The sequence below is a fragment of the Canis aureus genome, chromosome 4 (genome assembly GCF_053574225.1).
Source record: "Canis aureus isolate CA01 chromosome 4, VMU_Caureus_v.1.0, whole genome shotgun sequence".
In the NCBI taxonomy this organism is placed as follows: domain Eukaryota; kingdom Metazoa; phylum Chordata; class Mammalia; order Carnivora; family Canidae; genus Canis; species Canis aureus.
The window spans coordinates 50,800,880-50,815,953 of NC_135614.1; the positions used below are offsets into that span (position 1 = coordinate 50,800,880).

The 15,074-nt window shown below is 33.6% G+C and overlaps 1 protein-coding gene across 1 annotated transcript; it reads right to left on the bottom strand.

Annotated features, from left to right (window-relative positions):
* Positions 1–7,836: 7,836 nt before the first annotated feature.
* On the bottom strand, positions 7,837–8,985 carry LOC144311883 (L-lactate dehydrogenase B chain-like). Its single transcript, XM_077894313.1, has one exon. It carries the CDS (start codon positions 8,959–8,961, stop codon positions 7,960–7,962), a length of 1,002 nt encoding a protein of 333 aa, XP_077750439.1. The 5' UTR covers positions 8,962–8,985; the 3' UTR covers positions 7,837–7,959.
* Between the last annotated feature and the right edge of the window lie 6,089 nt (positions 8,986–15,074).

A 15,074-nucleotide genomic window follows, 5' to 3' on the forward strand; every position in this document is an offset into this window, starting at 1 on the left:
ATCAAGAAATCTTCTCTCAGCCACCTGAAGGAAGAAAACCCTTTCAATTCTATCTCCAAAACATTTCTAAAATGATCACCCTCCTTTCATCCTTACATGAGCTACACAGAATCTATCTCATCTACCACCAACTTTATTTTTATACGATTTGCTTCTTCCTCCATCTTCTTTCACGATTTATGGAGGATTAATAATAATGCAACAAAGGAAGAAGAGTACACTGAGAAATGGTGTAGAGTGAGATTAGAGTACTCAACTCATTTATCTGAGGAATAGCAGAATGTTCCCATGAATTTATTCATTCTAGGAAAAGCAGGTTGAGAAAGGAAGGCAGAGTAAACACATTTAATTTTGCCATAGTGATATCGAGGGAGAGTCAGGGCATTGAACTATTTAAAATAGCAGACCATACACGGATAGCATAAGAAATATATTGTGTACCCTACAGGATGCTAAGATTTAGAGGAAACTTCACACAGCATTCAAGTATTTAGCCTCTCTTTAAACTCTGGAAGATCCGGCATATTTGGTCTATGTGTTTACATGGCAGCTATTATATATCACTATGTAGAAGTTGCCTCATCTGCAAAAGATTTGCATACTTGCAACTTGGTTCATCTCAACCCTGCTTACTCTAGGAATTTAGATGATCTCCCTTTCTCCTATAGGTAGTGACATTTAGTCTCTTGACTTAAGAGAATGCAGGTTGATGCTCCTAAAATAACAAGATAATTCCATTAGGAAGATATAGGGTTTTATATTCTTGCTCTTTACCTAACTTGCCCTGTGGGCTTGTACAAATCCCAGATATACTTCAATTTCCCCATCTGCAATAGGGAGATATTATTTACCTCACAAAACTGATGTGTAAATAAAGTGGTTAAAGTATTTGACAACACACTGAAAAGCAACTTAGAGCTTACTAGTTGAGTCATTGTTGAAGATTTTACAGAATTTTAGAAGCAGTGCTAGGGTTTTCTAGAGTAAGAACTGGTGATTTGGAATCCAATCTATCTTAAGCAATAAAATTGGCATTTATTTTGGAATGTTCCAGGCATTCATAAAATCTTTTGATAACATTTTAATTTTTCGCATTGGAGAACAAGCCCTTCCATAACAAAATCCATTGAATTTGGTTCTTATGGTACTGAATTCCCTTCTAGCTTAACGAGTAATTTTGCTGCTCAGACTTTACCAATTTTAAGCACTGCAACCCTCTCCCTCTGCCTTCCATCATACAGAGAGTGACTACTTTGTTTTGGTAAGTAGCCAAACCAGAACTATTGATATAGAGGACGTAATCCTGGGGTTTTGTTGAGATGATTAAAAGAATCTCTCATTCCTTGTACTTGAGGCAGTGAGGATGTATCTTCGGACTGCCAGAGGCCACCTAGTGGAGAGAGCTTGAAGGTACCTAACACAAGTCAAGCAAAGCAGGCTGAAAAATGGATACAGGAAAGAAAAGACTTCAGGATACATTCTTGGACTTTAGCTGGCTATATTTTGATTCTGTGAGTCAGAAGATGCCAACACCAATTTCACCAGTTTACAGTGAGGGCCTCCATGAACATGAAGTCAACATAGAAGAAAATGTAATAGAAAAAGAGAGAAACTGAGGACTGCAGAAATTATTTAATGTCCTGGATCCAGCCATGTCTGCCCTTTTGTTTATACAAGGCAGTAGGTTCATGTTTTTATTTCATCTAAGTTGAGTTCTATTTTATTACTTGCATCTGCAAGACTCTCTACAAATAGACTACAACATCAACACTTTACACTTTAATATTTAACCTTTAATTTTATAGTCCATTCTATTATTCATGAATGACTCCTGTGAATATGTCTTCTCTAATTCACCCAAGACTACAGACTATCCATGACTTATACCACTAAAGTATCTCCCAGTAGACCTTTATATATTATTATAAAATAGACACTAAATAGATAATGGTCGCTAATAAATATTTGTTAATGGATGTAGAACAGTGGATGATTGTTATTCATAAAAATATATTTCATGGATCAACTAGTAATACAAGGAGAAAGCTGCCCCTGGGATAGGGGTGGGAGATGGGGTGGGATTTAAATACATTCTAGATATACAAGTATTCAGAAGTCCAATTTAACTTCCTTCATATTTTCTTATAGTCAAGAAGCACTAACATGCATAATAATTGCCTAAGAATAATAATGATACTGATAATAGCTATCTAATGTTTTTTTTTAAATTTTATTTATGATAGTCACAGAGAGAGAGAGAGAGGTAGAGACGTAGGCAGAGGGAGAAGCAGGCTCCATGCACCGGGAGCCCAACATAGGATTCAATCCCGAGTCTCCAGGATCGCGCCCTGGGCCAAAGGCAGGCGCTGAACCGCTGCACCACTAGGGTTTCCTAGCTATCTAATGTTAACTGAACACTTTCTATGTGCCAATATTGCTGGCCACATCAAATACATGATCTCATTTAAACATGTAACAACCCTATGTAGTAGAGAACTTATTGTTCTCATTTTACAAGTGAGGAAGTTGGGGCTGATCATAATTAAAAGGTTTTCATAGTATCTTATAGAACTAGTACTGGGACTCAAACCCAAGTAGATTCCCAACACTGTGATTTGCATAAAGTCCATGAATATTTTATAAGAGAACAAGAATTCAACCAAAGAGTTTTACTTTATCAGGTAGGGAACATGTGCATGCAAGTTAAATCATTTCGTATATTCTCCACATTTGATAAAAAAAAAAAAATCTCTCCAGCACTTTTTGCCTTGCCTAGTAATAAACTAAAACTCAATTTTTATTTCTATAGATTTGCTAGGGAAAAAAACTAAGTAAAACAAGATCTTTCTATTTTGGCAAAAATTGAAAATATACAGTTTTCCACAAAACATGATCTTGTTTAAATTATTCAAAGTGTAACTTTTATTCATTTCTTTAGAACACCACATTGGCCTTATGTCCTTTACAGAACTTACACAGAGTGAGAGTTCATTACCTTCCTGATGAATTAGAAACATCTGTGAGGCTGATAGATTGCTCATCTAGAAAGGACAAAGTGAAATACTATTAATTCTTTATTAAGGTAAAAGAAGCATCAACATTGCCAGAAAAAATTGATATACCTAGCCAGCTAACTGAAGGTTTACGATCACTTGATGTATTGAATGTCATTTTTTATAGGAGATCTAATTTAGGCCTTTGTGTTTAGCTTTTTAGAAATAACATAAACTTTTCATTATTAACTACATATTCTTTTTTAGGGGAATTTAGTTTATTTATCTACTGTATTATGTTGCAGTTATTTGACCTTGAAGAATGAATAAAATATTAATATTTAAATAAAAAGTCAACTGGAAAATCACAAAAAGTGAAATACACATCTAAACACAGGACAATTTATTCTGAGATATATTAAGAATTAAATCTTATTTAATTTCTTTAAAGAACAGTTTGTTCTTAAAGCAGAAAGTAAAAAATGGCCTAAAACCTTTTTGAATCTTAAAAGGTCAAACTTGACTGTATGGAGCTATTTTTAGTCATGCTTTTAATATCTTTAGCAATCAAGAAGATAGGAAGTTTATGCTTCTATTTATATCTCAGATGATGCAAATACTAAAGTTGGTATTACATTTTTTATTACTATAATTACAATGTAATATGTATTAATAAAGTTACTTCTCTAACAAGTATTCATAATGAAAATGATTTCCAGAGCCCAAATAAGAGTCAAAAGTGAAAAATATTTGAAGGATCTATAATCTGTTTAGCTTATTATCGTAAATTTACTTTCCTGTTGTAATACCAAGGCAAAGAAATTCTTAACAAAGCTTAGACAGATTATGGATTCTTTAACTATAATTAAACCTATTTCATAGTCTAAGGTCTGAGTGACAGAGCTAGACTCTGGTACAATTTAAGATAGTCAACATTTTAGTAAGGATAAAAGCCATAGAAAATCTGATTAAAGAAGGCTTTTGAAACATTGATTTTAAAACTTTATAGGACATAAAGCAAATGCCAAAAGAAAAGGAGTCCTGCGAGTATAAGCTTTGGATAAAAGGATTAGGACTTATGTGCCATCTATATTTCTGATTTGGTAGGTATATATGAATATGAAGAAAAACATTACTTCTTTACAAGGGATGTACAATACCAAGAGATCTGTGTGCTTTCAAAAAAGCCTGTGAGTATCTTGATGAGATAACTAGGCTATAGATTTGTTATCTTCATTGTGGATATAAGAAAACCTAATTCATAGAAGGACAAATGGGGAGCAGTATGGGTCAGATATCCAGGTTAAGATGTCTGAGAGCAGGCCTAGAAATTGTCCAGAAGCAAGCCAGAAAAGTCATGGAGTTCAACCTGTAAAAAGTGTTCCTATCTGAATCCTGCAGGGTTAAATTCTTTGATTTTCTAGGCTCAGTTTCTTTTAGTTAAAATATAACCTAAAAGAATTAAAAGCAATTTAAAGAAATAGATAAAAGTACTTGTTTGATTTTTTATTGATTGTTTAATTAATTTAGATATTAAGTCTAAATTCTCTAATATTAGACTCTTAAACTCAATTTATACAAAGTATACACATTTTTAGAACTAAGTCAATTATCTAATAACTGCTAGTAGTGAATAATGCATACAAAAAAGGCTATTTTAAGTAAATAACATGCATTAAGTTATATAATCATCACCCTATGAAGTGCATACTATTATTGATCTAGTTTACCTATGTAGGTACAGTGAGATTGGGTTACTTGACCAAATACTCACTTCATGAGTGGCAAGAGTAAGCCTTGAACCTAGACATGTTCCAGAACCTGTGCTCTTAACCAGGACATTGCCCTGCCTCTTTCATAAGGGGAGGCACTTATTTTTAACATTTAAAAGAGTTGAATACATAGAAATTTAGCATCTTTTCAAGATGATTGTTGAAATTTCTGGCATTAAATGATTCATTACAAAAACCCAAACTGAGGTAGGAAATTCCACAGAGAATGCAAGAATATACTAAAACTATTCTGAGAAATCTATGAGGGGCTTCTTGTGTGTGTGTGTGTGTGTGTGTGTGTGTGTGTGTGTAAAATCTTCATTTAGGAAAAAAAAGTGAATTACCTACAAAAGTGTCTGACATATGGGCCCTTTGTGACACTGCATATATTGTAACTACCAGTGATGTAGATTTTGGAAGATGATGGGGATTTTGGAAGGTTTTGAGTGTGTTTTTTTCTTTTTTTTAATGTTACTGTTGACATTTAGAAATAAAATATCTTTGGAGAATTTCATTTGAAAAGTTTTTCAATTGGTGATTAGATACAGAAATTCTGGCAAACAATGGAATACCCCTCCAAAATAAAAAGGAATGAACTACTGATATACGTAACAGGACAGATGAATTTCAAAAATATCATACTAAGTGAAGGAAAGTAGATAGAAAGACTGCATTACTTGCAGGACTCTATTTTTATGAAGGTACAGAAAAATTGAGGCTTTAGTAACAAATGCAGATCAGATTGGTGATTTACAGGGGCATGAGGTGGGGAAGAGGATAGACTGTAGAGGGGCAAGCAGACAACTTTTGGGGTTCTTAGTATTGTGAGAATTTTTTTTTTTTTAAAGATTTTATTTATTTATTCATGACAGTCACAGAGAGAGAGAGAGAGGCAGAGACACAGGCAGAGGGAGAAGCAGGCTCCATGCACCGGGAGCCCGATGTGGGATTCGATCCCGGGTCTCCAGGATCGCGCCCTGGGCCAAAGGCAGGCGCCAAACCGCTGCGCCACCCAGGGATCCCAGTATTGTGAGAATTATATCATAGTTTCTCTCTCATACATACATTCATTGAAATAGTCACTTACACTAGTAAGTTTTAGTATAAATACATTCTACCACAATAATGCTAGTTTTTAATACATTCAACCTTCAACTCAACTAACATTTTATTCAGGGAATTGACTGGATTTTGGAGACAAAAATGTGGGTTGATACCTCAATATATTAATATAATATTAATACTTTTCTATTTTGATAAGTGTTTAAGAAGGTACAAGGACTTGATTTTTTTTTTTTTGTTAGGCAAGTTCTAAAATTTTAGAGTATTATACGCTGAAGAAATACTTTTACCTCAAAACCATATTAAGAGTCATTAGACCTATTGTTATTTGGATGATAGCTATAGATTGTATAGGATAATAAGTATGGATAGAAAATGCCAGAATACAACTTACCTTTCTACCTAGTTGTATTTTCCATTCAACAAGATCAGATTCTCAGAAATTACATTCATCTTATAGATGAATATAAGTAATAGTTTTCTAACTATACATGGATTCCAAAATGTAATGTCTATTCTGAAATAAGACATTTACTAGAAACAGTCACTTTTGCTATTTGGTGATACATTATATATATTTATATTTATTAAATATATATTATATATATTATATTTATATATACATTATGCATCCATGGTGTATAGGAGTATTTGATTAAATGATTACGTTAAAATAATTTGTTTTTCAACTTATTGTCTGATAATAAGCACATAGAATGGAAGTTCTCACAATTTTATTTGTATTAGTGAATCTCGTTGCCATTTTTTCAGTAATGATTACAGAAGTTTTCTGATTTTGATAAGGAAGGTGGCAAGATAAATTTTTCATTTCCACTTTTGAAGTAATGCATTTTTATTAGCCTATTGCTAAAGTCAAGTAAATTACAGTTGATTTAGTTCAGCATGCCAGAAGTAGATAACTTCTTATTTTTGTATTTTTTTATGGATAAACTTTGTTTTACAATCAAACCAAAATTTTTCCTGTATATAAAAGAATAATGTTATAAGGTAACACATAGCTATTTTCTGCCATTTTTATATTCTGGTTCTTTTTGATAAATGTGGAAAATAAAAGGACATTTGGCTAAATATCCTATTTCATGTTCTAAGTTGCTTATCAAATATTTCTTTATAAACTAACAAACATGATTATGTGTTTGTTTATAATTTTTTAAATTTTATTTATTTATTCATGAAAGACACACAGAGAGGGAGAGAAGCAGAGACACAGGCAGAGGGAGAAACAGGCTCCATGCAGGAAGCCCAACATGGGACTAGATCCCAGGTCTCCAGGATCATGCCCTGGGCTGAAGGTGGCGCTAAACCGCTGAGCCACCCAGGCTGCCCTGTTTGTGTGTGTTTAAAGAGTAGATTGTTCATGAATACTTTTCTTTCCTTAGGAAATTCTGGGTAGTACTAAAAGCTTTGGAACAAATTTATAACCTTAATATGATGCCATTGGGTGAGTTAAGCTGAAGATTACAAAGTCCTTTGCTTTCTGTCAGTTGACCTTGACACCACAGTGTCCTATTCAAAGCTTCATGAAATCTTCATTTATGTAAAGAAGGGTCCTAAACAGCAAATTTAAGTGAATTCTGAATAAGGTTTTAATGTTAGTTAATATTGTATATGTAGAATACAGATCTCCTAATTCTTATTTCAGGGAAGACTTATTTCTTAAGAACTTTTGACTTTATTGAAGCAAAGATTAAAAAACATTATTAAAACTTTGTTAGACAAAACAGGAGAACTAATGTTCTCAGTAAAAAAGATGTCATTATCTAGCTAACCAAAGGCTTATATTCACTAAATGTACTGAATTTTTTTTCTAATGTACAATTTCTGTATTTCAATTGCTTTTTATTAGTAAAATGAGCATTTCACTTATTAACACCTAAGTATACATTTTTTTTCTTTTTTTCTTTTTTTTTTTTTTTTTACAGTAGTTAATTTTATTTGTTCAAGGCTCATATTGCAAGCATTAACCAAGCATGGGCTTTGATTCTGTGAGCCCAGATTCACATATTTAGGAAGATAAAAGCAAACTGTGATCCATGAATATGGATGAAAAACTAAAGGCTCACAGTTAATTACATCATGGTTTTAAATTTCTACAGCCTAGAAGCCAGAAGTCACAGATCTTTTAGGTCTTTCTGGATATCCCACAAGGTATCTGCACTTTTCTTGAGCTGGGCAACCTCATCATCCTTCAGCTTCTGATTGATCACATTGGTTAAGCCCCGAGCGTTCAGGATACACGGAAGACTCAGGAAGACTTCCTTCTCAATACCATACATGCCCTTCACCATTGTTGACACTGGATGAATCCTGGAGAGATTTTTCAACATGGATTCAATGAGATCAGCCACACTTAATCCAATAGCCCAGTTGGTATATCCTTTTAGCTTGATGACTTCATAGGCACTTTCAACCACCATCTTATGCACTTCCTTCCAATTTTCACTGTCGTTGTCTATTCCCATTTCTGGATTCAGTTCCTGAAGAGAAACACCTGCCACATTCACTCCACTCCACACAGCCACACTTGAGTTGCCATGTTCTCCCAAAATCCATCCATGGCAGCTGCTGGGATGAATGCCAAGTTTTTTAGCCATAAAATAGCGAAATCTAGAAGAATCCAGATTACACCCACTTCCAATCACACGGTGCTTGGGTAGTCCACTTAGTTTCCAGGTAACATATGTAAGAATATCCACTGGGTTGGAAACCACAATTATGATACAATCAGGACTGTACTTGACTATCTGAAGAATAATGAATTTGAAGACATTAACATTCCTTTGCACCAGATTGAGGCGGCTGTCTCCCTCCTGCTGGCGGACTCCTGCAGTCACCACCACAATCTTAGAATTGGCAGTCACAGAGTAATCTTTATCTGCCACAATTTTAGGTGTCTGTAGAAATAAACTCCCATGCTGTAGATCCATCATTTCTCTGAGTTTATCTTCTAAAACATCCACAAGGGCAAGTTCATCAGCCAGAGACTTTCCCAGAATGCTGATGGCACATGCCATACCAACTTGTCCAACACCCACTACAGTGATCTTATTGTTTGGGATTGCAGCTTCTTCTTCTGCAACTGGTGCAATCAGGTTTTCCTTAAGAGTTGCCATTGTGCCCCGAGACCAGCGGCTGTAAGGGTCGCGCGAAGGAGACCAGGTTAGCCTTTTCTTTTTTTTCTTACACGGGTTGTTTTTCCTTCTGATCTATACTTATTTGGTAGCCTTGAAGAATAAAAGGTGCCCTAAATCTTATAAGATCAAATTTGATAGTAAGGAGTTAGTTTTAATAATCAAACAAAAGTTAAATAAGATCTCAGTTATGTATCTTAAAATGAGACATAATTTTAGAAAATAATTTGAAGTACAATGCACTTAACAGAAAAGTTATAGGTAGCTTTGACAAGTGAAACTATAATTCCCCTGATTACCAAATGTCCAAACAGTTTCATTAATCTATGAGCGCAATTAGAAGAGGATCTATGTGTGTATGCTTACATAGTCTATAGAAATAAAGCTTAAATGCCCCTTAAATACGAAATTCCATTCCTTGGATTTATTATGTTGCATTTATATTATTAGGTAATTTAACATATATTAAAATTTCCAATGTGACATTTTAACACTGGAATTCCATAGGATGCTAGTTCTTATCTCCCTAGCTTAGAGGGGGCAGGGGAGTTAACTTCCAGTGGAAAATTTCTCTATGGTAGAGAACATATTCTTTATTGCTCAGTATTGGTATATTTTACTAAATGTTCTAGATAAACATATAGTATTTATTCTGCATTCGATTAGTGTAACATTGGTTTTCATAAATCAAGTTTCTTCATCTATTCTTACTGATAACTTATTTGCTTTATTTCCTTCAAGTTACAGAAAGAAAAGAGTTATCTTCGGTTATGATTGTATATTGATCTATTTACCATTTCAGTTACAATGACTATGTATTATGTTAATAACACTTACCATGAGATGTATCTTCTTACATTTTTTAAGTGTACAACAAAATATTGTTAACAATAGACAAAGTGTTGTACAGATCTTTGGAACCTTTCATCTTTCATAATTTGGAATTTTCCATTGGTTAGCAATTCCCTACTTCCCACTCCCCCCAGTTCTTGCCAACCACCATTCTATGCAGCTTTAATGAGCTTGACTATTTTAGGCACCTTGAGTGTAAGTGAAATCATATAGTATTTGTCCTTGACTGGCATATTTCAGTTACCATAATGTCTTTAATGTTTGTCTATGTTTTTACTTTATGTTAAGGGTTTCTTCTTTTTATTTTTATTTATTTTTTACTTTAAAATTTTGTTTAGGGATTTCTTTTTAAAGGTTGAATAATATCCCATTGCACACATATACTATACTTAATTCATGTGTTGATGGACATTTAGGTTGTTTTCACATTTTGGCTGTTGTGAATTATGCTGCAGTGAACATTATAGTGCTATAGTGATCCCTGTTAATATCTCAATGCAAATATTTATAGAAATAGATTCTAAAATTCATATGGAACCACAAAGGGTGCTAAAAAAAACAAAATAATTAAAGAAAATACAAAGCTGGAATCCACATTTCTCTACTTCAAAATATGGTACCAGAATAAAAAGCAACACAACAGACCAATGGAACAGAATAGAGAGGCCAGAGATAAGTCAACAATTATGATCAACTGATCTTAAATAAAGGTGCTGAAATTACACCATGGTAAAAGGAAAGTCTTTTCAATAAACAGTGTCGTGACAACTGCAAAAGGTGCATACTAGAGGCAAAAAAAAATGAAATTGGAACTTTATCTTGTACCATACACCACAGTCAACTCAAAATGGATTAAAGGCAGACATAAGACCTGAAACTGTGTAACTCCTAGAAGACAACATAGGGGGAATTTCCAGGAAATTGGTCTTGGCAATGATTTCATAGAGATGACAACAAAAACAAAAATAGATACATGGAACTATATTAAACTAAGAAGCTTCTACACTGCAAAGGTATCAACATCAGTGTGAAAATGCATCTTATGGAATGGGAGAAAATGTGTGCAAACTATATTTGGATAAGGGATTAATTTCTAAAATACATAAGAAACTCCTACAACAAAAGTGAACAAGAAAAGCCTTAACAATCCAAATTAAAAATGGGCTGAAGATTGGAATAGACATTTCTTCAAATAAGACCTACAAATAACCAGAAGTTATGTGAAATGATGCTCAATGCCACTGATCATCAGGGAAATGGAAATAAAACCCACAATGAAATATCACTTCACACCTGTTAGGATGGCTATTATCAAAAAACAAAAGACAGCAAGTATTGGCTAGAATGTGGATAAGTTGCAACTTTTGTACAGTGTTGGTGGAAGTGTAAAATGGTGCAGCCAATGTGGAAAACAGTATGGAGTTATGGAGTTTCCTCAACAAAAAAATAGAACTAGGATATGATCCAGCAATCCTACTTCTGAATATTTATCCAAAAAAAAATGAGATCAGGATCTTGAGGGAATATTAGCACTTCAGTGTTACTGAAGAACTAATTAAATTTACTGTATATATCTTAAGACTACATGATTATGTGCATATAAATCTGGCATGGTTGTATTTGCCTGTGGAATTAATATCTTTTTTTTTCTAGTATGGAAAGTTCTTTATACTTATAAAATTTCTTAAATTCTAGTTCATCTGATGTTATAATAATTAAGCAACTCTCCAGCATTCAGTGCTTTAAAGATGACTTGATTTTCTTCTGCCTTCCACTCTTTCAAAATCCTGCTGTGGTCTGCTCCTTAGAATAATTTGTCCTTTCTTCTCCTACTCTATCTCTTTAAGATGGTCTCTAAGATTTCAAGAATTTTAATATGATATGCTCAAGTGTTGTTTTCTTTGGGTTTATTTTACTTAGGGTATCTAGAAACTCTTAACTATGTGAGTTTTAGCTCACCAGTTTTAGAAAATAGTAAGTCTTCAAATATTATCCAGAGCCATCCACTCTCCTTTTTCACTTATGGGTTTTCAATTTTAAAGTTTGTGGAATCTATGCTTATTTCAACATTAGAAAAGCACACGAGACATTTTCTTTATGTTCTAGAACATATTTACTTTCTTTCTTGTATTTTCCATCCTTTTCTTACTGAGCTTCAACTTTGACATTTTCTACAAGCCTATCTTCCAATCATTCTTTTTCTGACATGTAAATAACTATTAAAGTCATTAATTATATTTTAATTTCATTATACTTATTCTTCTAGCATCTCATTCTGACCCTTTTAGAAAGGTATACGATGTAGTGGCATGGGCAACAAAAGCCACTCATTTTCATAAAATGGAAAGTAAAAATATTTATGCTGTCAGCTCTAAAGATCCAGTTACTTAAACTGGATTTAGTCAATTTAAAATGACTTTATTATCAACACAATATATTTTCCTTGAACTCTAGGGATGAATCATAGGCTAGAATTTAACATAATTCTAATGGCTAAAAGGTGAACTTCTCTGACTAACATAAGCTGGGGGTGGAAGGGCAGGCAAGGATATTGGTTTTTTCTTTTCACTGCTGTGTTCCCAGCACGCAGAGGAGTGCCTGGTATAGAATATGTGCTTTTTATTGTTTGAGTTGAATAAATGAATTCCTGAATCAAATGGAGGTAAATGAGCAACCCAGTTTGTTTCATTTTTTCACCATCTTGTAGAATAAGAGTTCAAATTAATCTTTGTGAGCCGCTAATCTAATTAATACAAATAGCAACATTAAAAAAATATTATAAGGTATGTGTGGCCTTGATTTTGTAATTTTAATGAAATAAAATAGATTTTTTGATAAAGAATATTATCAGAGACAAAATGGCATTTCTTAGTATTAAAAAGGATCCATTCATATAGAAGACATATTGTTGAATATACATGTGTTTAATGAGATTTAAGCAATTATAAAACAATAAAAATTGATAAAAACATAGTAGAAAATAGAAAAATAGACAATCATGGAGATTTTAATAGCATTTCTCAGTATATGATAAAATGTATACACATCAAATATTCACAAGAATATTGAAGATTTGAAAAGTAACATCAACCAACTTCTGACATTTTAAAACACACCAAACAACTGTAGGATACATATGCCTTTCAAATACATAGGCAATATTCACCAATATAGACCATACAGTCAGCAATAAAACAAGTCTCAATGTATTTCAAGGGTAAGAATAAAACAGACCATATTTTCTTGCCAAAATGGATTTAAGTTAGAAATCATTAATAACTAATTAGCTTTCAAGGTCTCCGTGTATCTAGAAATCAAACAACGCACCACTAAATAATCTATGGTCATGTGAAGATATCACAATGGGCATTGACAGTTGTTTGTTTATGCCCTAGATATTACTAAAACCATGCTATTGAACTGCTGTCAGTGAGGAGCAATAGATGTTTTTTCCGGGTCTTTCATTATTAAACAAACCCCAGCAACCTCAGATATGCATTTACATTTTTAAAAAATATATCTAAAAAATTTTAAAAGGACTGAGATTAAAATGAGCATTGCAAAGATCTAGGAGATAATATAAATTGCAAAAGCATGAATGAAAAGGATGGCTGCCTGACTTGTAAATATCCTGGTCATCCCTACCTCAGTACCAACTGAAGGAGGTTTGCCTGACAGGGGTCTTTGACAGACACATTCCAGCTTCACAGTTTAGAACTACGCTGCACAGGATAAGCCTTACATATTGGTGGGCTCTCAGACTGATTTATAAGAAGAACACTGCATCACTAACAACATAAAATCTTCACAAAATGCATCGACATTAAATCCAGTAAGTGGATTCAAAATGTTTTTTTGGCAAAGAAACTTGTAGTTTGATTTGTATTATTGGAAAATAACAAGACTGTCCTATAGGCTAAAGACATTTCACACTGAGATTAATGTTTATTTATTGGCAGGATTAGTTTTCTTCCCTTCAATTAAATCAATAGATTTCATTTCTCTCTTATCTGCTTTGTTCACCTGGTCAGGTGTTTTGATATTCCAAGCCTCAGTCAAAGTACCACTTTTTTACAAACCCATTCCTGATTTTGCACAGGCACAATTGATGGTTATTTCCCATAAGTTAAATAAACGCTTTCCACTCTATATCACTTCACTAGATACAGACACTGGCAGTTGTATTATCATTTAAACCTATCTGCAACCCACATGACAGTATAGTGGTTTTAGCACACTCATTTTCCCAAGGAGGAAATGAAGCATATCTCCTCATTTCCAATGAGCAATAAATATTAGAGATGGGATTTTAGACCAGATGGACCAAGTCCAGAAAGGATGCTCTTGTCCACACTGCATGCACCATCTACTCAACTGTACGTTATAAAAATATGTGTACATACAGGGATGCCTGGGTAGCTCAGTCTGTTAAACATTTGCCTTTGGCTCAGGTCATGATCCCAGGATTCTGGGATTGAGCCCTGCCTCAGGTTCCCTACTCAGTGGAGAGTCTGCTTCTCCCTTTGCTTTTCCTCTTTGCTCATTCTCACTCTAATAAATAAATTGAATATTAAATATATATATATATACAGATATTATAACATAGAAGATAAATCAAGCCATGAAAAAGGTATATATTGTAATACTGATTCTTCCTCCTACCACATCCATTTATCCAAAGATTCTCCAGGTCCTCTACATATTTGCCATCTGATTCTATAAATCTGTAATCCTTTGTGACCAAAACATCCTTTCTCACCTTGAGAGCCTCTTGCAATATCCATCTGATATTTTATTTCAGTCTTTCTCTCAGATGATCTATTATCTACACATTAGCAACAACGGATCTTTTAAAATGTAAACTGTTTTATATTACCCTAACTTAAAAATTGTCAATGGCTTTCCACTGGTCCTTGTGTAAGGTCTGATTCCGTTTCCTTTTCCAGCATCATCCCGTGCCACATTAATGCAATATTGTTCTAGAGTACTGGCCTTCTCTCTTTTCCTCAAAAATTCTAAGATTCCTGCCTTGCCTCATACTCTGACTGCTATTCTTTCAGCCTAAAACATGATCATGTTCAAACTGACCTACTCCTCCAACTCAGGGTTATATTCAAATCCACAAATGACTATCTCTTTTTCATCTTTCAAATTTAAACTTAGATACTATCTCTTCAAAGATGCTTTTATTGTTTTTCTGTATCAACTTCTGTGTACAGTTTCTCAAGCAAACATATTAAACA

Bases quoted from the DNA above. Each gene is read 5' to 3' on its own strand.
- LOC144311883 (XM_077894313.1), bottom strand. From the start codon at position 8,961: ATGGCAACTCTTAAGGAAAACCTGATTGCACCAGTTGCAGAAGAAGAA.